General features: G+C 45.0%; 1 protein-coding gene across 4 annotated transcripts in view; it reads left to right on the top strand.

Moving 5' to 3' along the window:
* Nucleotides 1-23,726, top strand: part of cd276 (CD276 molecule) — a 300,738-nt gene that overhangs the window by 233,690 nt on the left and 43,322 nt on the right. For all 4 annotated transcript variants that reach the window (XM_067973640.1, XM_067973639.1, XM_067973638.1 and 1 more), the window contains exon 6: nucleotides 6,958-6,993. In XM_067973640.1, the coding sequence (XP_067829741.1) occupies nucleotides 6,958-6,993 (36 nt within the window). The remainder of the gene's footprint in view (nucleotides 1-6,957; nucleotides 6,994-23,726) is intronic.

Genomic DNA, 23,726 nt, shown 5'->3' with positions numbered 1-23,726 from the left:
TTTTATTGATGTTGGTTGAGGGATTAATATTGGTCAGAATACCGGGGAGAACTCCCCTGCTCTTGTTCGAAATAGTGCAGTGGGATCTTTTACGTCCACCTGAGAGGGCAGATGGGGCCTTGGTTTAACCTCTCGTATGAAAGACAGCACCTCCGATAGTGCAGCGCTCACCCAGTACTGCACCAGATTGTCAGCTTAAATTATGTGATCAATTCTCTGGAGTGGGGCTTGAACCTACAACTTTCTGACTCAGAAGTGAGAGTGCAACCAACTGAGTCATGGCCGACACTGATAAGGAGATAAAGAACAAAAAGCAAAGGACGTGAAAGACGCTATATAATTGCAACTTCCTTCCTTCCTTTTCAGTTTAAATAATATATCACATTCCTCACGTGATTTCCTTCACTTCAGAAAGCAAAAGAAGAAATATCTCCGATGATCTCCGATCTCCAATAAAACTCAATGAAAATTGGACCTGAAGCATGGCAGTTCAATGCTAACCCAACGGAGACCCTTTGCTTGCTCTCTCACTCTTTCTCCCTCTCACTTTCTTTCTCTCCTACTCTCGTTTGCAATTTCTCTCTCTCCCTCTCATGGTTTCAGAAGGCCTGTTTATGGTGATACCTTCTAACTTCGAAGTTCAGTGAAGGAGAATTGATTGCATCAGGCTCTCAAACATCTATAGCAAGCCAAGGATAATGTCAGCAATTCCCAGAAACTTGTCTCCGAGGTGACAACTGAGGGAGCTGCCAAAATTCAGTAGTCTCTTCAGAAATATATGCAATGGACCAAAGCAAAGATTCAGTAAAGGCCACTACCCACCTAATAGCTGGTGAGCAATCCAGTTCTCACATTATTGCGGCAAGCCCCCTTTGAACTCCTATCTGCAACACAAGACATTGCTATCAATACAGAGAGACATCAGGGACCCTCTGGGCAAAACACTTCACAAGAATAGAATTTTAAAACTACCTTTTGTTACATTACAGTAAACCATAGACTTAACGACTCTATTCATGTACTGATGTGTATCAAGCCTGACTGGACTTCAAATTTCTTTAAATGGACCTGATTCTTACCTTGTACGAACCATAACATGAAGGAAAGAAGCCAATAATATAACATAATGTGCATAGAAATGCTTCATTTTTGTCATCTTTCCACTCCTTTCTGTCAAATGTTGGGTTCCATACCTACTCCGAAAAGTGATTTGTGAGGAAAATCATTTCATATTTATCTCTTTTTGTGTTGCCTTAAACAACAGATAATCAATTAAAACGGCTTCTAACCATGGTTCTCAGCCCCTTTCCCCCAGCCAGTACTTTAACCTTAGTTAACCCTAGGGATAAATTATAAGGAGGGATTGCATCAACCAGGCTCGTATTCCCTCAGACATAGAAGATTAAGAGGTGATCTAACTGAGAATTTTCGGAAGATTAAAGGAGCTGGCAGGGTAAATAGAGAGAAACTATTTCCTCTGGTGGGAGAGTCCAGAACAAAATTAGAGCCAGGCCATTCAGAGGTTATGTCAAGAAGCATTTCTTCACACAAAGGGGAATGGAAATCTGGAACTTTCTTCCCTCAAAAAGCTGTTGAGGCTCGGGGGGGTGGGTGGGGGAGCGCAATTGAAAATTTCAAAACTGAGAGTGATGGATTTTTGTTGGGTAAGGGGATTAAGGGTTACGGAACCTAGGCGTGTAAATGGAGTTAAGATACAGATCAGCCATGATCTAATTGAATGGTGGAATAGGCTCGAGGGGCTGAATGGCCTCCTGTTCCTATTTTTGACACTCTATACTACAAATTTACATAATCCTCTTGTCAATTAACTTCAGAGTGGTATTGCCAGTGGGAATCTAGGCACAGTCTCCATAAACAGTTGTAAAAGGCAACTGCAGAGTCCCAAAGGGGAGGTGCAAGACCTGAGATAACACTTTTTATCCCCCCACCTACAAAGCAGTACGGGAGATCCACAAGGATAGGCTTTGCTTGTATCGGCTTCACTACCCATTAGTTGTTATTTTTAATTTGACTTTACATACAGATGTAACTGAGGAGCTTGTTTCAGGGCTTCTATGCAGTGGTTGTTCAGTACTGAAGTATTTAGACGATTTGTAATGGATTTTGGGAGGTGTTTTTTTTTTCTTTGCATCTTTCTCCACTTCTCTCCTTTCCTGAAGGCATCGATTCCTTGCTGCAGAAAGGTTCCAGTCGCCCTCCTCCAGCACCTCACTCAAGTGAGCACTATTCGTGTGTGAGCCTCGACCATGTTTGTGGGCAGAATATTCACCCATTGGGGCATCACTGTCAAGGTTGCGGTTTGTCTTCAGCTGACATCCAGAAATGTCTACTTCCAGCAAGGGTCAAAGTCTAAAGCAGGAACCCTGGCCGATACATAATCCCTACGACAGCTCCAGCTGAGATCAGCTAACACAGCGTGGGCCGGAGATCGGATCTGGGAATCCTTGGTCTGTATGACTTAGATCATAGCTGCCTAAATCCACTTATCCCTCAGGGGACCTTCTACAAGTTCCAGATGATTTGCGAGATAAGGGGGTCCACCTTAGCTCATCCTTCGAGGGAAACTCCACAGCCCCTTCATCAACACAGCCAATTATTTCTTAAATGATTCCAGGGTGTTTACTGCCGTGACCATACTGTAAAATACCTTCCAAGTGTTGATCACTCTTAGTGTGAAGAACTTACTGACATCAGACCGAAACTTGATTTTTGCTAGTTTGAACTTGTGTCCCTTGTCCTATTCTCAGTCTATTTTGAAATAATTTACAGGTTTTCCTTCTCCTCACTGTTTACAATCCCATCCATCTCGAAGATCCCGTTCAGTCACTTCTTTTCAAGGATGAAAATCACAGATTTTCTGCAGTCTTTCCTCATAATCCAGTGCCCGACACTAAAAATCAGCCTTTGCTCCCGAAAACATGGACATATTTTGACAATTGCAAAACCTATACAATACTCAAAGGGTTATTTTAAAAAAATGTAGCAATAAAAAGGAGGTCGACAATGTAATACAGTCGAATCCTGCTAAATGTGTATTGTACACCAATCAGAATTTTTATAAACCGCGGGTAAAAACAACCAACAGACACATCTTTGAATCCTAGTCTATTTGATCATTGATTCAGAAAACAAACATATATCAGGTTTCTAAATGGTGTAGCTGTTTCTCAGTGAGCTGAGTATTCAAAAAGTGGATAACTGGGCAACATTTATAGATTCATTTAGCACAGATGGAGTCCATTCAGCCCATCGTGCCTGTGCTGGCTCTTTGAAAGAGCTATCCAATTAGTCCCACTCCCCTGCTCTTTCCCCATAGCCCTGCAATGTTCTCCCCTTCAAGTATTTATCCAATTCCCTTTTGAAAGTTACTTTATTGAATCTGCCTCCACCACCCTTTCAGGCAGCGCATTCCAGATCATAACAAATCACTGAGTAAAAACATTTTTCCTCATCTTGCCTCTGGTTCTTTTGCCAATTATCATAAATCTGTACCCTCTGGTTACCGACCATCTACCAATGGAAATAATTTCTCCTTATTTACTCTATCAAAGCCCTTCATGATTTTGCACGTCTCTATTGAATCTCTCCATAACCTTATACTTGGCTAGAATTTTGTATTTAGGCGTTATGCTTAGACTAGGGATTGCATGTATTTTGTTAAGAGAAGTATTTGATACATTAGAATTGTTATGTTGAGCTGATTGCTTTCTTAACTAAGCTGCCTGTTATCTCCAGTTCTTCAACCTGTTGGTAATAATCAGTTAGCTGATTGTCAATATCCTGATATGATAATTTAAGGTGCATTCCCATTAGGCACTTCTGTAGTTTGGATCATGAGAAAGTGACATCTGTACACCAGCTCTCTTCCCCCGTTTACACCACTAAAACTGGGAGGAATATGTGAGTTTCCAATTCTGCCGTCAGGCTGAGGGAACTAATTTTAGCAACTCAAATGCGACAAGACGGCAAACGGACTTTACTTTCCATTAATCTGGACTTCAGAAATGGAAAATGTAAAATGCTGCTGGCTTTGTAAATTGGACTCTGGCAAATGCTGAAAATCTGAAATTAATAGTCGAGAAAATTCTGGAAATATGCGGCAAGTCTGTCAAAACCTGAAAGGATAAATATTTAACATTTCAGATGTGGACCATTCTGTCCTGTTCAGTTTTAACCAATGATTTACACCCAACATGTTAGCCTGCCATTTCTATTTTCAGATGATGGACCTGCGTTTTCCATTGTATTAACAGCAATGGCAACTTGCATTGGTAGAGTGCCTTTAATGTAGAAAAACGTCCCAAAGAGCTTCAGAAACATAAGAAGACAAAAAAAGGACACCAAGGAGAGATTAGAAGGGGTATTACCTAAAAGAGATGGATTGTTAGCAGGGCCTTGAAGGAGGAGAGCAAGGTGGAGAAGTTGAAGGGTTTGTAAGCACTTGTAGGCATGGCTACCGATGGTGGAGTAAACGGAATGGGGGATGTGCAAGAGAACTGAGTCTGGGAACGGAGAGTTCAGGGCGGGCTTGTAGAGCTGGAGACGGTTACAGAGACCTTGGAGGAATTTGACCACAAGGGTGCAGAATGTTAAATCTGAGGTGTGGGGGGACCAGGGACCAATAGGGATCAGTGAGCTGTGGGGTGATGGGTGGGTGGGATAGGATAGAAGCAGCATAGTTTGATGAGCTGCAGATCAGGAGGATGTTGACACTAATCACAGTTTCAATGCTGATCACTTTGTTGCATATTCTGGAGTAGGAATAGTGGTTTTGATGCTGATACAGGTAACAGTAAAGGAGAAGGAGGGCTATTTATGATCCAATTGCAGTTCAGAGTTCAACCGGCTTGTGCAGTTTCTACAGGACATGTAAAATGAGACCAATCCTCTGGTGCAACTTACCTTAATAAATCTGTTTCATTGGGCTGATTGCCAGTGCACTGTATTAAGCAGCTCCAGGATGTTGTGGTATTTTCCATTAGTGTGATTGCTGAAAAACGTTCCACATAGTTTTTAAGAATATTAAATTGGAGCAGTGCTTTCTGTGCCATTGTTTACAGAACAATACAATGGTGACTATATTTCAGGAGAATTGCTTGTATCATCGCCCCTGGCTATATTTACTGAAAATGCAATACTGAAAGTGCAATTTAAGCTTGGTACTAAAGAGGATGTGGAGACTAATGGTGAAGATATTTACAGCTGAATCACTGAATACAATTGGCAGCCTTAGCCTTATCTTCTCTCTTCCAGCAACATATGGTTCGTAATAAACCAGCGTTAATTGACACTTCCCATCGACAGTTACTTTTTTACTTCTCAAACTGATAAATATTTAGGTGGGATTCTGACATTACTCAGTCTTCCATTCCTTTGACAACCTACAGGCAGTTAATACCCAAGTCTGGCTTCATGTAATTATCGCTGCTTAATTTATCTAATCTTAAGCCTCAGTTGGTAGTAATTCTGAGACAGAAGGTCATGGGTTCAAGTCCCACTCCAGAAACTTGAGCACAAAATCTAGGCTGACACTTCCGTGCAGTACTGAGGGAGTGCTGCACTGTCGGAGGTGCCGTCTTTCGATTCAAACTGAGGGCCCGTCTGCCCTCTCAGGAGGATGTAAAGATTACATGGCACTATTTCGAAGAAGAGCAGGGGAGTTTTCCCCGGTGAGCTGGCCAATATTTATCCCTCAACCAACAATAACTTAAAAAAAATTATTTGGTCATTTATCACATTTCTGTTTATGGGATCTTGCTGTGCGGAAATTGGCTGCTGCGTTTCCTACAGAGCCGAATGACTACACTTCAAAAGTACTTCAATGGCTGTAAAGCACTTTGGGACGATCTGAGGTCGTGAAAGGTGCTATATAAATGCAAGTCTGTCTTTCTTTCATTTTGTGTGAAGACAGGTTGGCTGTGCTGCCTCTCCCGGTGGAAAGGAGGGTGAGGTATTGGAGGGCGGGAGATAGCCACTTACCCGAGCTTGAGTCCGCACCTTCAGGAGGTGAGGGAAGAAAAATTAGAAAAAAATGTATGAACAAAGGAAAGCCTTTTCTTTGTTGCTTTATATGTTTGAGGATGAAGGATGATGGTCTTGTGACAGGAGCTATCCTCCATCTCCAATTAAAGCATTGAATATTCACTGGAAGGGGAAGAGGCTGGGTTAGATCCACTGTTTGACTTGTTATGTCTGGATCAAGCAATACATTGATTTGTTAGGCCTGTTGCCATTGTGACCTTGATGGGGAACTGGGCAGAAGCAGAAAATCTTCCCTGGCCCAGACTGACATTGGCTGTAGGAGAGGATGTGGATGATAGCAGGCTGGTGAAAGCCAAGTCCAAAGTAAAGTAATGTTTATCGACTAAAATAAATTGTTCCAACCTTAACTTTTTGATATTCTTTCAATCTTGTGTGAGATTCACCTGTTGAAGGATCTAAACCAATCCTAAATAAGCAGCCCTGAACTGCCTCGGGAATATGTTTGGCGGAGATCTGGACCAGGGTGGAGTTTGCATTGCCCCATGGATAAGCTCTTGCACTCATCCCAAATTCTGACATCTCGGCCATTTGCATATAGCCTGCGCCACTTTCAGTGCAACTGGGATGACTATTTCAATTAGGGGGAAACAGCTGTGAAAGAACAACCCAAACCGACAGTAATCATAGTCAACATGTGGTAAATGTTCTGGCAAGTGCAGTGGAATATTTACCTTCCAGCAACAGGAGCAGGACCTGTGACGCACAGTAATCCTTTTGGTCATTCAACAAGAATAACTTGGTAACTGTCAATGTAACGTCCAGGAACTCGTACTCTTGATATCATTTGGTGCGTATATACTAAGGTAGCCAATTCTCTGCCTGAATGCTTGTTAGTGTTTTCATACGTCCATGTTTATTTGCATTGTGTTAATGAAACTTATCTGTTATTTACAGAAGATGGTGAGGAAGAGGAGGCAGAAGCAAGGACAGGTATGTAAACAAGTAACAAAAGTAACACTACCTTAGGGCAGCTGTAACATAAAATGTTGCTCAGAGGTACCCACCCAAGTGACCATTCTTCATGTGTGATGCTAAACAATGGGGCTGATTTTGAGTGGCCACACCTGGAGTTAATGGGGCGGTAATGGCCTCAAGGTGGGGACTTAAGTCTTTACTGCCCTGTTGCCACTGGCGATGCAGCCAGTATGTCTTGAATTATTTTTGTGGGCCCTGGACAAACAGGAGTGAAATAACGTGGGCCACTGCCGCCCTGGAGCCCCATCCTCCGTGATCGCGACTCGCCCTCCCCACCATCACTTACCTTCCCGGCAGCAGCTTCAGTCCTTTTTCTCAGCTGGATTCGGCGAGCTGTGTTGGAATGCCTCTTCAGCACCTTGCAGCTTGCCTGGTGAATGTAAATGAGGTCGGAGCCTCCAAATCAAGGGGGCGGAGGGGGGGGGGCCTCTTTGTCACCGGAATTTGGGGGCTGATAAACATCAAAATTTACCCCAATGAGTACAAAACCAAGGAAGTTATGCTAAACCTTCCTCAATCACTGGTTAGTCCTTAGTATTGTGTCCAATTCTGGGCACTGCACTTTAGAAAGGACATCAAGGCCTTGGAGAGGGTGTAGAAGAGAAGGGACTTCAGAAATGTGGAGAGAATAGAGGAGCTGGGGTTGTTCTCCTTCGAGCAGAGAAGATTAAGGGGAGATTTAATAGAGGTGTTCAAAATTATCAGGGGTTTTGATAGAGTAGATAGGGAGAAACTGTTCCCACCAGCAGGAGGGTCACCAGAGGACACAGGTTAAAGATAATTGGCAAAAATACCAGGGGGAAGATGAGGAGAATTTTTTTTTTACGCAGCGAGTTGTTATGATCTGGAATGCGCCGCCTGAAAGGGCGGTGGAAGCAGATTCAATAATAACTTTCAAAAGGGAATTGGATAAATACTTGAAAAGGAAAAATTTGCAGGACAATGGGGAAAGAGCAGGGGAGTGGGACTAATTGGATAGGTCTTTCAAAGAGCCAGCACAGGCACGGTGGGCTGAATGGCCTCCTCCTGTGCTGTAAGATTCTATGATTGTTATCAGGCTCTTCCACCCTTAGAGGCGCACGGACGCACACACTCCTCCCCCCCCCCCGCCTCCCAATAATACAAGGGCTCCTCGAGGCCTATTTTAGAATTCCAGTTGCTTCCTTCGATGAGATCAATTAACAACACAAATCAAGGATCGAACCTGGATCTGTATGGATTAATACCACAGCAAATGATGCATTTACCAACTAAGCCACAAGGGACGTTATAATATACAATTGCTCAATTCAGTTCGCCGTTCTTTACACCAAAACCAATAAATTTAGACTATTTTTAAGCATTAGGAGACAACACTGTGATGATTTAGGCTTTCTCCCAACATTCCTATCTTGTGATCATGACCAAAAATGGGACTTCCATGAGCAAAATCTTCCATGAAACAAACCCTCTGCCCTTATACTCACCATGAGTGGGATAAAGTACCAAAGCATTTGGACCATGGGTCAAAATCCTGGGATGCCCCACCCAACAGCACTGTGGGAGAACCTTCACCACACGGACTGCAGCGATTCAAGAAGGCGGCTCACCACCACCTTCTTGGGCAATTAGGGATGGGCAATAAATGCCGGCCTTGCCAGCAACGCCCACATCCCAAGAATGAATTTAAAAAAAGGATTAATAACTTTTCTAATTGTTATTTACCACTGGAGATCACATGGGGTGCCCACTACTTTCTTCTGCCTTAACAGACCAATGTATACAGGCTAAAACTAATAGTCAAGCTTATTTACAGATATAATAATACACAGATGCAGTGAGACACTATAAAATATGGAGAATGCAACACTTAGAAAATAGTAAAGATAGAATAATGCTCATAAGTGGTTAAAATACATTTTTCAGAATGTATTTCTTACATAGCTTGAAAAATCAGTAGAACTTTTGAATAAATAGTCTTCTGTAGACCTTCACAATGTGATATACATACGTAATATGATTCCCAGTCTATCTACAGAGTTCAGATCTTCCATCAGAACCACTCACATAGAATCATAGAAAGGTTACAGCAAAGAAGGAGACCATTCGACCCATCGAGTCCGTGCTGGCTCTATGCAAGAGCAATCCAGTTAGTCCCACTCCCCCGCGCTATCCTTGTAGCCCTGCAAATTTTTTCCCTTCAAGTACTTATCCAGTTCCCTTTTGAAGGCCATGATTGAATCTGCCTCCACCACCCCCTCGGGCAGTGCATTCCAGATCCTAACCACTCGCTGTGTAAAAAAGTTTTTCCTCATGTCGCCTTTGGTTCTTTTGCCAATCACCTTAAATCTATGTCCTCTGGTTCTTGACCCTTCCACCAATGGGTACAGTTTCTGTCGATCTACTCTGTTTAGACCCCTCATGATTTTGAATACCTCGATCAAATCTCCTCACAACCTTCTCTGTTCCAAGGAGAACAACCCCAGCTTCTCCAGTCTATCCACATAACTGAAGTCCTTCATCCCTGGAATCATTCTAGTAAATCTTTTTTGCACCCTCTCTCAGGCCTTCACATCTTCCCCAAGGTGAGGTGCCCAGAACTGGACACAATACTCTAGTTGTAGCCGAACCAGTGTTTTATAAAGGTTCATCATAATTTCCTTGCTTTTGTACTCTGTACCTCTATTTATAAAGCCCAGGATCCCGTGTGCGTTTTTAACCATTTTCTCAACCTGCCCTGCCACCTTCAATGATTTGTGCACATATACCCCAAGATTTCTCTGTTCCTGAACCCCTTTTAGAATTGTACCCTTTAGTTTACATTGCCTCCTCTTGTTCTTCCTACTGAAATGTATCGCTTCGCACTTCTCTGTGTTAAATTTCACTTATGATTTTATTAGAGTAACAGTCAGAGGAGATGGTCCGGGTATGTTTACAGTGTCGTTAGTGACCAGAGAAAGGGAGAAAATCAAAGCTAAAGAAAGCTGTAAACAAATGATGCAATGGTTGGAAAAGCACCTGACCTTGTTTAAGACCATGTATTAAAATTCATCATGAAACTGTCTTTAAGATAGACAATATTGGCAATGTAACAGAACGCACAAAATCTGGCATTTTATAATCTATTAGTAAGATACACATGTATGTTTTCATTTAAAAAAACCTGACACTTTATTGAATGTTGACTTACTGTAGATTACTGGAAAATAACCAACTTGATACCTGCCATAAAACTCTAATTCCCAATTGATCGGTGCCCTCAGTGTTTCTCATTAAATATTTATCTTGACTCTGCCAGTTTTTTAATGTGGATTCCTGAGAACTAATACGTTGTTCTGTCGACTAAAATGTGAGCTTCTTGTTAAAGGAAAGCCGAGGTTAAAGCAACCATTCCCAACAATTGTACACATTTAATAACTCGCACTGGCTAATGAGTGACGACTCCATCCGGGAGTAGACAGGCAATGCAAATTGTATCCCCATTGGTTCACCTTGGCGCTGGTTTTTGATCCTCATTAAGCCAAAGGCTGACAGAGCAGGGGAATGGAAGATCAGTTCCACTTTGTTACTGGCAACATGAAGCAGTTAATGTAGATTCCTTCTTGGGACACTGTGCAAATAGACAATATGCAGCCTTAACTTTGATTTCAGGAATGTCATTAAAGCTACGTGGTGTCCAAAACCACAGGTGCTGAGATAGACAGAGCTTATTAAAGTACAAGGCAACTAGCTGAATGTTCGGCATAGTCAAGAAAATGGATGCCAAGCGAAAGGAGGAGATATTAGGCGGAGGGGGCGTGACCAAAAGCTCACTCAGAGAGAGAGATTTTGTGGGGCGTCCTAATGGTGGAGAGGCAGAGGGGCCTAGGGAGGGAACGTGGGGCCTAGGTGGCTAGAAGTGCAGCTGCCAATGATGGAGCAAAGGGAGGGAGGGTGAACAAGAGGCCAGAGGAATAGAGTGTCCCAGGGGGATTGTAGGGCTGGAGCAAGGCCCCCTGAGGATGAGGCATTGGGGGACTAGTAGCTGATATAGGTCAGCGAGAACATGGATTGGTACAAGATAGAATATGGCAGCAGATTTTTGGATAAGCTGAAGCTTTCAGAGCATGGAGGATGGGAAAGCATTGGATTGTAGAATGTTGAGGTGAAATGAGGGTTTCAGCAATAGATGGGTTGAGGTAGGGGCGGAGACAGGCGATGTTATGGTGGCAGAAGTAGGTAGTCTTTGCGATGAAAAGGACATGGGCTCAGAAGCTCATCTCCAGGTCGTATAGGATGCCGAGGTTACAAATTGTCTGGTTCAGCCTGAGACGTTGGCCGGGGTGGAGGATGGAGTCAGTAGCAAGGATATGGAATTTATGGCGGGGAAAGAAGACGATGGCTTTGGTCATCCCAATGTTTAACTGGAGGAAATTGTAGCCCATCCAAAACTGGATGTCAGACAAGCAATCTGATGACCCCTCCACTGCCTGTGTGTTGAGTGTGATGATGGAGAGGTAGAGTGGGTGTCCTCAGTATAAGTGTAGAAGCTGACCCCATGACTACAGATATTGCCAGGTCTCTTAAGTCAGCACTAAATTTGACATTTAAAAAAAAAGTCATGAGAAATACTAGTAAGACCATTATTTTCTATGAAATGGGGGGTACTTTGTACAAACATACTCCCGATAGACTTTCCTTCCACTTCAAAATTAATTTTAATATTCTAGCAAAGAAGGTTGAGGGGTGACCTGATAGAGGTCTTTAAGATTATGAAAGGCTTTGAGAAGGTAGATATAGAGATGGTTCCACTCATGGGGAGATGAAAACTAGGGGCCATAAATATGAGATAGTCACTAATAAATCCAGTAGGGAATTCAAGAGAAATTTCTTTACCCAGAGAGTTGCTAGAATGTGGAATTCGCTACCACAAGGAGTAGTTGATGCGAATAGCATAGATTCATTTAAGGGGAAGCTGGATAAACACGAGAGAGAAAGGAATCAAAGGATATGCTGATAGGGTGAGATGAAGAGGGGCGGGAGGAAGCTTGTGTGGAGCATAAACACCAGCATTGACCAGTTGGGCCGAATGGCCTGTTTCTGTGCTGCACATTCTACATTGGCTCCTGGTCCGGCAACACCTCGATTTTAAAATTCTCATATTTGTGTTCAAATCCCCCCATGGCCTCGCCCCTCCCTAACTCTGTAATCTCCTTCAGCCCTACAATCGTCCGAGATCTCTGTTCTCCTCCAATTCTGGCCTCTTGCGCATCCCCGATTTTAATCGTTCCACCATTGGCGGCCGTGCCTTCAGCTGCCTAGGCCCTAAGCTCTGGAATTCCCTCCCTAAACCTCTCCACCTCTCTAACTCTCTCCTTTTAAGATGCTCCTTAAAACCCACCTCTTTAACCACGCTTTTGGTCACCTGTCCCAATATCTCCTTATTAGCTGCTGGGTGTTGCTTTCGACCTATTGAGGTGGACCAGTGTGCTGGGCCAGTAACACCATAGAAGTTTACAACACGAGATCATTCAGCCTGTCGTGTCTGTGCCGAGTCTTTGCTGGATATTTGGTAGAGGAACTAAAGGTGCCGTATTTATTGACATGCTGGTTCTCGGGATCTGTATGTATGCAATATATTTGTAGTGATTTGAGTGGGATGGCTAGATATCCAGATGTGGTTTCACTCCCAAGACAGATCTCCATCATCTGTGCCAACATCTTGCCATTCCCCTGCTGCTCGACACATCCTCGACATGGCCAAGGATCTGTGGGAGCAGACAACTGGGAGCAATGAGGCATGGAAACCCTGCATTATCTGGTCGCCCAACATGGTGAATCCAGACAAGACAGACTGCTGTAGATCGGAGCCTAATGTCTTGGGAGCCCCAAGATATGACGTTCATGGTGGAAGCTATTCTTGAACTAGGACTTAGGCTTGGGGGGACTCCGCTGGAGATGGCTCTGCAATGCTGTGGTGATGTGCAGCTTGGTCAGAAGGCCATGCAACACTGCTCAGATGCAGCTTGTAGAATCGCTCATAGGTGCCCCCAACTACAGGCTGCTTGCTGCACATTCTGCCTGCATAAACTGTTGATGCTGAGCTATCAATCTGAAAGAGCCCTTGAGCTCACCCTTCAATCAGCAGATTGCAGCTCCTCCAACCTGCACTTGCTCCTCCTCACTCGTGCTTTACCCAGTGCTCCTTTCCATGACTCACCAGCTGACCTCCCCTTCCCCCACCCTATGCTGGTTGTTTGCCTCTGGCAATGAGTCGTGCAGGGTACTACGAGGTACTCAGTTAAGGCCAATCATTGAGCCCTTCCAACTTCTATGGAGCAGCAGGAGAAGATATTTTAGTAAGAAACCACTCGAAACACAGCTTTGCATGAGAAGATGTTGTCTCATGGGGATTTTTTTTATTTGTTCACGGGATGTGGGCATCGCTGGCAAGGCCAGCATTTATTTCCCTTCCCTAATTGCCCTTGAGAAGGTGGTGGTGAGCCGCCTTCTTGAACCGCTGCAGTCCGTGTGGTGAAGGTTCTCCCACAGTACTGTTAGGAAGGGAGTTCCAGGATTTTGACCCAGTGACGATGAAGGAACGGCGATATATTTCCAAGTCGGGATGGTGTGTGACTTGGAGGGGAACGTGCAGGTGGTGTTGTTCCCATGTGCCTGCTGCTCTTGTCCTTCTAGGTGGTAGAGGTCACGGGTTTGGGAGGTGCTGTCGAAGAAGCCTTGGCGAGTTGCTGCAGTGCATCCTGTGGATGGTACACAGTGCAGCCACTGTTTGCCGGTGGTGAAGGGAGTGCATGTTTAGGGTGGTGGATGGGGTGCCAATCAAGCGGGCTGCTTTGTCCTGGATGGTGTCGAGCTTCTTGAGTGTTGTTGGAGCTGCACTCATCCAGGCAAGTGGAGAGTATTCCATCACACTCCTCACTTGTGGCCTTGTAGATGGTAGAAAGGCTTTGAGGAGTCAGGAGGTGAGTCACTCGCCGCAGAATACCCAGCCTCTGACCTGCTCTTGTAGCCACAGTATTTATGTAACTGGTCCAGTTAAGTTTCTGGTCAATGGTGACCCCCCAGGATGTGGATGGTGGGGGATTCAGCGATGGTAATGCCGTTGAATGTCAAGGGGAGGTGGTTAGACTCTCTCTTGTTGGAGATGGTCATTGCCTGGCACGAATGTTACTTGCCATTTATCAGCCCAAGCTAGGTTGCAATGTATGAGGGAGTGAATGAGTGTGTGAATAAGAAAGAAAGACCTGCATGTATACAGCGCCTTTCATGACCTCAGGATGTCCCAAAGTGCTTTACAGCCAATGAAGTACTTTTTGAAGTGTAGTCACTGTCGTAGTTTAGAAAACACAGCAGCCAATTTGCGCACAGCAAGATCCCGCAAATAGCAATGTGATAATGATCAGATAATCTGTTTTTAGTGATGTTGGCTGAGGGATAAATATTGGCCTCAGGACACCGGGGAGAATTCTCCTGCTCTTCTTCGAGTAATGCCATGGGATTTTATACGTCCACCTGAGAGGGCAGACAGGGACCCTGGTTTAACGTCTCATCCAAAGAGTAGCACCTCTGACAGTGCAGCACTCCCTCAGGACTGCACTGAAGTGTGAGCCTAGATTATGTGCTCAAGACTCTGGAGTGGGACTTGAACCCACAACCTTCGAACTCAGAGGCAAGAGTGCTGCCCACTGAGCCACGGATCACACTGATAAGGAGATAAAGAATGAAAAGCAAAGTATCCTATTAGCTGGGAGCCTGTAGCGGCTTCTGACTTCACTGCATCTATTGCATCCAAGTTATCCTCCCTGTAAGGAGTAAAGGATGACCCACTGCATGCTTTGCTGCTGCCTTGGTGCAGCCTTCTCTTGCAAGCAGATAGAAAAGGAACATAATTTGGAATAAAGAATGAGATGCGAAGTGTGTCACACAGGTGCTCAGACCAGCAGCCACTTTATGTGCGTGCAAGAACATGCAGCAAACAAAACTACCTTGTGTAGGCAACGTGCTTAGTGTTTGCTGCTGGCCACATTTCCTGAGCCTCGGAATAAGTGTGACTGCAGCAGTATGGGAAAATACTGTCACGCCTGTGTGTATGGAAAAGTAGATGAACACTTGCCAGAATGCTGTTCATTCCCACTCTGTGATAGTGTATTAAGCTTACAGTGAAGTACTATTAAGATGCCTTGTCAGACAACATTGTTAAATTAGGATAAGTGTGAACACACTTACCTTGGCAACCTAGCAAAGCCCAGCAAATTTCTTCCTTAGCTGCTGTTTTTCGTGAGGGAGCTGGTGAAGCAGCATTAACGCACTCCCTCATCTCCGTCCAGCTTGCTGTGTCGGTACACTCGACCAGTATGTGCCTCTCCCTTCTCTGTAGCACCCCTCTGAAACAGCACTTGCTTGGGAGTGTATTGGAATGTGCCTTTCTACCTTTGCACTTTGCTTCTGCCATTTTGTATATTTGGTGGCATTTCCCCTTTAAGCCTTACCTGCAGCCCTTTAAGAGCTACTGGTGGCAGTCAATCCACCGCTAACCCCTCCGTGCTCCCAGTGCATCTCGCATTGAATGCCAAAGGTGGTGACAGTTTGTCAGCGTGCGATGAGGTGATCTCACACTCTATAGGTGTGCGCAGCACCCAGGGAGCACTAGTCCTGGTGCTTCTGGGCCACATTATAAGCCCCATTATGTAATCTGTACATTTTGGTCAATTTGCAGGTAAACCGGAACATCGAAGGATAAGACTGTGTCGGGTAAACTTTGTACATTGAACGATAGAGATGCATGTCGGGAATTTGGGCGCAGTGGTCAGTGAGCCCAATTGGTGGACTCTCCGATTTCCCATCCATTAAAATAAATCTATGAATGGGGCCCCCTGGCCTTTGCATCCAATTCCCCAAACATTCTCCCGTTGTTCAAAGTTTTGCACCACGAGTGCTAAACTGTAATATTTATGCCAACAGCATGAACTTAATTATCAATAAATTCACATGTCTCACCACTGGAAATAAAACCAGAAGGTGCTGAAAGTGCTCGGCCGGTCGGTCGGCCGGTCGGTCGGTCGGTCGGTCGGTGGGTCGGCCAGTCGGTCCCTCGGTCGGTCCCTCGGTCGGTCCCTCGGTCGGACGGTGGGTCGGCCGGTCGGTCGGCCGGTCGGTCGGTCAGCCGGTCGCTCGGTCGGCCGGTGGGTCGGTCACTCGGTCGGGTCGGCCGGTGGGTCGGCCGGTCGCTCGGTCGCTCGGTCGGGTCGGTGGGCTGGTCGGTGGGTCAGCCGGTCGGTCGGCCGGTCGGTCGGTCGGTCGGTGGGTCGGCCGGTCGGTCCCTCGGTCGGTCCCTCGGTCGGTCCCTCGGTCGGTCCCTCGGTCGGTCCCTCGGTCGGACGGTGGGTCGGCCGGTCGGTTGGCCGGTCGGTTGGCCGGTCGGTCGGTCGGCCGGTCGCTCGGTCGGCCGGTGGGTCGGTCACTCGGTCGGGTCGGCCGGTGGGTCGGCCGGTCGCTCGGTCGCTCGGTCGGGTCGGTGGGCTGGTCGGTGGGTCAGCCGGTGGGTCGGCCGGTGGGTCGGTCAGTCGGTCCGTTGGTCGGTCGGGTCGGTCGGTCAGTCCGTCGGTCGGTCAGTCCGTCGGTCGGTGGGTCGGCCGGTGGGTCGGTCAGTCGGTCCGTCGGTCGGTCGGTCGGCCGGCACTGGGAAGCGAAGGATAGGCGAAGGATTCGGCTGAGCTCCTTCACTCATCGTTTGTTGTTTTATGAAATCAGTCGTTGCTGGTCAGTTAAAATACTGCAGGTGCTGGAATTCTGAAATAAAAACAGAAAATGCTGGAAATACTCAGCAAATCAGGCAGCATCTGTGGAGAAAGGAATACAGTTTACGTTTCAGGTCGAAGACCCTTCATCAGAACTGGAAGAAGTTAAAGATTAAACAGTTTTTAGGCATGATGTGGAGATGCCGGTGATGGACTGGGGTTGACAATTGTAAACAATTTTACAACACCAAGTTATAGTCCAGCAATTTTATTTTAAATTCACAAGCTTTCGGAGATTTTCTCCTTCCTCAGGCAAATGTTTCAAGATCTCCTTGAAGCCTACGCATTTATACATATTGAACAATAATAAATGGTGTTTACAGACTGCCTCTGCAACTGCCCGTTGCCAAGGCAATCACCGTGTTCAGACAGAGAGGTGTTACCTGCAGAACCTCCGAATACACATTCAATAAAAAAACAAACAGGGAAAAAAAAACAGAGAAAAAAAAAAAACACAGAGAGAGGCAGAAACATCCGGAAGGCAGAGAGAGCCAGCAAATGACCCATTATATTAAAAACAGATAACATTTGCCTGAGGAAGGAGAAAATCTCCGAAAGCTTGTGAATTTAAAATAAAATTGCTGGACTATAACTTGGTGTTGTAAAATTGTTTACAGTTTTTAGGCAAGTACAGAGCCAGGGACAGGTACAGCTAATGGAACATAGGAACATAGGAACAGGAGTAGGCCATTCAGCCCCTCGAGCCTGCTCCACCATTTGATAAGATCATGGCTGATCTGTGATCTGACTCCATATACCTGCCTTTGGCCCATATCCCTTAATACCTTTGATTGCCAAAAAGCTATCTATCTCACATTTAAATTTAGCAATTGAGCTAGTAATGGTTCTGCTGTTGCCATTTACAGCTCCTCTAGACCCATCTTTTGTTTCTTTACCTGTCCCATTCCCACCCTCCTTGCCTTCCACCATCATCCCTTTCATCATTTAATCACTCCTACCCTCCACCCTATCACAGACCTTCCCTTTTGTTCTTTCCTCCCCTCCTCCTTCCCCCCCCCCCTTTCCCTGGCTCTGCACTTGCTTAAAAACTGTATAATCTTTAACTTCTTTCAGTTCTGACGAAAGGTCAGCGAGTTGAAACATTAACTCTTTCTTTCTCCACAGATGCTGCCTGACTTGCTGATTATTTCTGTTTTTATTGCTGGTCAGTTGTTCCCTAACGATTTAATACGATAACATGGTCTGAGGATGAGATCGGGCAAATTGCACTGGATGTAGAGTCCTAGAAAGAATTGGGTAGATTGAGAAGCAAATGGTAGGTAAGGCCCAAGGCTCAGTTAGAGTGGGAGACCGAGTGGTGGAGAAGGCCAGGGTTTGTCACATGAAAGCCAGAGAGTGAGCAACAGGGAATATCATGGTATCAAACTATCATTTGACCGAGCTTTTGGTCACCTGTCCTAATATCTCTTTATGTGACTAGGTATCAAATTCTGTTTGATAATCGCTCCTGTGAAGCGCCTTGGGATGTTTTTACTATGTTATAGGCGCTGTATAAATACAAGTTGTTGTTACTGCATGTCTGAAATTTTTTTTCTAAACAAATAAATCACTGAGCCAATCAAACAGCAGAAACAATGAACCATTTAGAAAGTTAAACGTGAGTCTTCACTGAGCCAATCAGAGACGTGAACCCAAAAACAAATCTTTAGACATTTTGGTTCCTTTTTTTTATTTAGTTGGCTAACTAAGACAAATGTTTGCTTGTGTGTACAGCATCCCCTATCATCATCAATCTATTCTCGAGAGTGCTCAATTGTCCTTTTAGTCGATCGGGTCTCTGCATGCCAATGAGATGTGACTGAACAATCCATTTTAACCAGCAGCAATTATATACTTGTTTACAAAATTGGATCTTTTGAAGAAATTATGACAATATCCTGAGCGGAGGAATCTGAGAACGCCAAGGTTAATTGGACAAGTCAGTTAGCAAGTGTCAAATGGCAGATAACATTTTCACTGGCAAGTTATTAGTAGCGAGATTGAACTCATTTATTTATTTGCGTTTTTCCTCATTAAGTCGCTGCGCAAAGCTGAATGAAACATTTCAAAGGCTTCAGAACAGAATTGACGTTCAGTTTCTAGCTAATGGAAGTCTTTGAACGCTCGACTATGTGTGTGAGTCAGTATAATTTTTATTCGCTTTTAAAATCTAAAGATTAACTTAATACTTATAAGATCTTCCCTAATTAGTGTTTGCCCCTTTCACTTTCAGTAGTCTATTAGTGGGGTGAAGAGGGCATATTGAAATGTGGACAAATGATACGCCAACCCCAACATTAACTGGATTGGACTGAGGTCAAACACAGTCTGGCGCCCATATAATTGTGGTCTCCCTCAGTCTTCCTCCTGTAATCTACACATCTTTAAAACCCAAATTTGGTGTCACCAAACCATGACTTCTTGGTTTATCTTCTTGCCCACTTTTTTCAACTCTGGAGATATCCTGCATGATGGGTCTTTGTCTAGTTGTATTGAAAATAACACACGGGATGGAATAGATGGGGAGTTAATTTATATCCAACAACTCCAATTTTAAATTAATTGGCAAAAGAACTAGAGGGGAGATGAGGCGCAATTTTATTTCTCCTCTTTGGTCTTTCGGACGAGACCTTAAACCGAGGCCCCATCTGTCCTCTCGGGAGGACGTAAAAGATCCCTTGGCACTATTCGAAGAAGAGCAGGGGAGTTTTCCCTGGTGTCCTGGCCAATATTTATCCCTCAACCAACATCACTAAAAGAGATTATCTGGTCATTATCACATTTCTGTTTGTGGGATCTTGCTGTGCGCAATTTGGCTGCTGCTTTTCCTACATTACAACAGTGACTACACTTCAAAAGTACTTCATTGGCTGTAAAGCACTTTGGGACGTCCTGAGGTGGTGAAAGGCGCTATATAAATGCAAGTCTGTCTTCCTTCTTTCTTTCAACAAACATAGCTGCTGCCTGCTGGATACATAAAGTAGCATTTTAAACCCATGAGGTTAATAAACCCTCAGTTCAAAGAATCAGAAGCTGGATTTGATAAGCCAGCAGTTAGTGAGGGAATGGCAACATAGCGTAGCATCCATATTGATTGAGTCCTTATAGACGTATATAACTACAACAGATCAATCTTCTGTATTTTTCACAGGCCTTTTATCATCCTTGCCTTTTGCAGTGTTACTGTGTTGTTGAGATCTGCCTGTGTCTGGGCCGGGGTGGGGGAGGGGGGGGCGCGGTGGGGGAGGGGGGGGGCGCGGTGGGGGAGGGGGGGGCGCGGTGGGGGAGGGGGGGGGGCGCGGTGGGGGGGAGGGGGGGCGCGGTGGGGGGGAGGGGGCGGGCGCGGGCGCGGTGGGGGAAGGGGGCGGGGGGTAGATGCTAGACTGGTTGCTGGTTTTGAGTCTGAAGGTCAGCATGCATCAATTAAATGGGATGAGCGCTATGGCCTCAGGTAAGTGTTTTCAGGCGATTGTATTTACGATATGAAATCTATTAACCTGTTACCTGGCAAACTGAGGTGGCCATTTTATCATGAAATTGCATGAAACCTGAAGGAATCAGTTTCTGTTGAAATGATTAAAGGATTTGATAGGGGAGATAGAGAGAAACTATTTCCTCTGGTGGGGAGTCCAGAACAAGGGGGAATAACCTTAAAATTAGAGCCAGGCCGTTCAGGGGTGATGTCAGGAAGCACTTCTTCACACAAAGGGGAGTGGGAATCTGGAACTCTCTCCCCCAAGAAGCTGTTGAGGCCGGGGGTCAATTTAAAATTTCAAAACTGAAATTGATAGATTTTTATTGGGTAAGGGGATTCAAGGTTACAGAAGGCGGGTAGGTGGAGTTAAGATACAGATCAGCCATGATCTAATTGAATGGCAGAACAGGTTCGAGGGGCTGAATGGCCTGCTCCTGTTCCAATGTTACTTGGCTTTTTGACCATGTTTGGATCGCACTACATCAGGGAAAGTCAGCAGATGAAAGATTGGGGAGGAGGTTTTTCTCCGCACAGCTGCGGGGCACCTGATGGACATGAGAAAGCAGAGTTGTGTTGTGAAATGTGGATAAGCATGAGATGTCGCTTGAAGTATAATTGATGGCAGTTTAATGATCCCCCTCACTGATGTGAAGAAGCCAGATGGTAAAATAAAGCAAACAGCTGTTTAACCCAATTCTAATGACACCCCTGATTATGTAAATACAATAATACTCGTCCAGCGTGAATCTGCATTATGTTGCATTATTGCCATGTGTGTTGGCTCTTGGTCAGTTCGAGGTGCAGTGAATGGCCATGTAAATAACCATTTTATTTTCTTTGCCCTGGCAGTGACAGAAATGGCCAATTTTGTATTTGAAACTCCTCCTCTGTGATTTATGGGAATGTAGCTTCAGTGAGGAACAAAGATTTTCATCAGAATTTAGCTGCTTTATAGTTTTATTGGCCAGCGTCAAATCTCTTTGTGCGTATGCTCCAAATGAACTCTGAACCCGATGGTTTGACTGTCAGGCGGGGTGCTTCTGTAGATCATAGTTTGCTGGGACCCAAATCTTTTTATTCGCTCAAATTATCTACCCTAACCTCCTCCCCTGAAGGCATTGAGTTCCTTGCAGGTGTACAGTTTTGTAAGCCATGATCCACCTCTAGTACCTCACCTAGTTAGCTCACGTGTGAGCCTTGATCTGTACTGACCAGTAGGGCACAGCTGGTTTCATCTGGGTTCTGTACAGACCTGTAGGGCACAGCTGGTTTCATCTGGAATCTGTACAGACCAGTAGGGCACAGCTGGTTTCAACTGGGATTTGTACAGACCAGTAGGGCACAGTTTGCCTTATCTGAAATCCTTTGTTTTTGAAATGAAGGTCAGATCTGTAAGCAAATTCTGCTGTCCGTCCCTGTTGGCTTGTGAAACTGCCCGGTTTTATTGGTGGATGGGTTGCAGTGAGCCGAGAAGTTGAAGAAGACATGGCTATTGTTCTCCAAACTGTGCCTGTCCTCCCACAGCCCTGTAGCTGTTTTCAATTATGGGAATAAGTCAAAGAAATGTGGTTTAAAGACGGATGAAAGCAGGGAACACGTAAAACACGTGAATAAGGGGGTGTTCATCTGCTGCTGAAACCCTCACCCATGCTTTTGTTACCTCCAGACTCGGTTATTCCAATGCTCTCCTGGCCGGCCTCCCACCTTGCACCCTCCGTAAACTTGAGCTCATCCAAATTTCTGCTGCCCGTATCCTAACTCGCACCATTCACTCATCATCCCTGTGCTCGCTGATCTACATCGGCTCGCGGTCCGGCAATGCCTCGATTTTAATATTCTCATCCTTGTGTTCAAATCCCTCCATGGCCTCGTCCCTCACTATCTCTGTAACCTCCTCCAGCCCTACGACCCTCCGAGATCTCTGCACTCCACCAATTCTGGCCTCTTGCGTGATTTTCATCGCTCCACCATTGGCGGCCGTGCATTCAGCTGCCTAGAACCTAAGCTCTGGAATTGGCTCTCTGCCTCTCTACCTCTCTCTCCTCCTTTGTCGCTCCTTAAAACCTACCTCTTTGGCCAAGCTTTTGGTTACCTGTCCTAATATCTCTTTATGTGGTTTGGTGTCAAAGTTTGGTTGATAATCGCTCCTGTGAAGAGCCGTGGGACGTTTTTACTACGTTAAAGGTGCTACATAAATGCAAGTTGTTGCTGTAAAGAAAGAACATGCATTAATATAGCATCTTATCACATCCTCAGAGATGTCCCAAATCCTTCACAGCCAGTGGATTACTTTTGAGGTGCAGTCACTGATGTTATGTAGACATACTTTTTGTTATGTAGATCTACTTGCACACATGCAATTTCTTTTTATGTCAATATTTCTTAAAACGGTTCCCACACAATGCATAAGGTAAGCAGGGAAGAAACTGGTTTATAGGAGTGACCGCTTACAGTGAGAGAGCAAGACTGGTAGGGACAGTGGTGGCTGCAGGAGTGGAGTTGGTTTGTATTTCAAACGAACATTGGCTTTGGCCAAATTAATGGGCAAATCAAATGATTTGAATTGATTGGTTACGAGTCCGCTCATTACAGATTACTGTAATCTAAACCTAGTCATTGCAGGACACTCGGGCTCACCTCATGGCTCATATCAGTTGGGTCAGAGTTCACGCCAGTAAAGGAGGCCGCTCTGTTTCCCTGCTATTTGAAGTACATTGTAGCCTGCGTGATTTCCGCTTCACAGCATGAATAATTTTCCCAGCTTCAGCCCCAAGCTCCTGTAATCCGTTCTTATTGCATATCTACATCTGTTAACATATTGACGGACATGCCAAACCCCTCTCCACTTTCTGGCATTTAGTCAGCTGGAAAGAAAAATCAATGAGATAAAATTGCAGAATTAGGAAGAAGTATCTCTCCGGGCTTTCAGGCACTTCTCTGCAGGATTCCTATTGATTTTCTGCCATGTGTCGATACATATCCAGCACCTACTGTTTTCCACAGTATTCTGCTTTATTTCATTTTTGGCAGTTGGTAATTACAAGAATAATACTTCAGAGCAAACTCTATCGTGAAATGTAATGATTATTAAACAAAGATCTTGAGTCCAAAGTTCACAAAGTTTTTGCTAATTGTCACCAACGGTCTTTGCAATACATGAGAGTAAATGGTTCCCCCTGTTTTGAGACACTTTTTAAGATGACTGCGGCCAACTCCAGACCTGCTGTTTTATCATTGTCAGCCACCCTTGGGGATAAACTGCCTGTTTTGGTGGCAGTCGTCCCCAGAACAATACCGGGGCTACAAGGGTTAAATTATGAGGGCAGGTTATAAAGGGGAGGAAGGGATGCCTCAGTTGTACGGAGCCTTAGTCAGAGCCCATCTGGAGACTGCGTTCAGTTCTGGGCACCGCACCTCAGGAAGGATATATTGGTCTT

This window comes from Heptranchias perlo, chromosome 38, assembly GCF_035084215.1.
Source record: "Heptranchias perlo isolate sHepPer1 chromosome 38, sHepPer1.hap1, whole genome shotgun sequence".
Classification (NCBI taxonomy): Eukaryota; Metazoa; Chordata; class Chondrichthyes; order Hexanchiformes; family Hexanchidae; genus Heptranchias; species Heptranchias perlo.
This window is presented reverse-complemented; position numbering and strand designations above follow the sequence as displayed.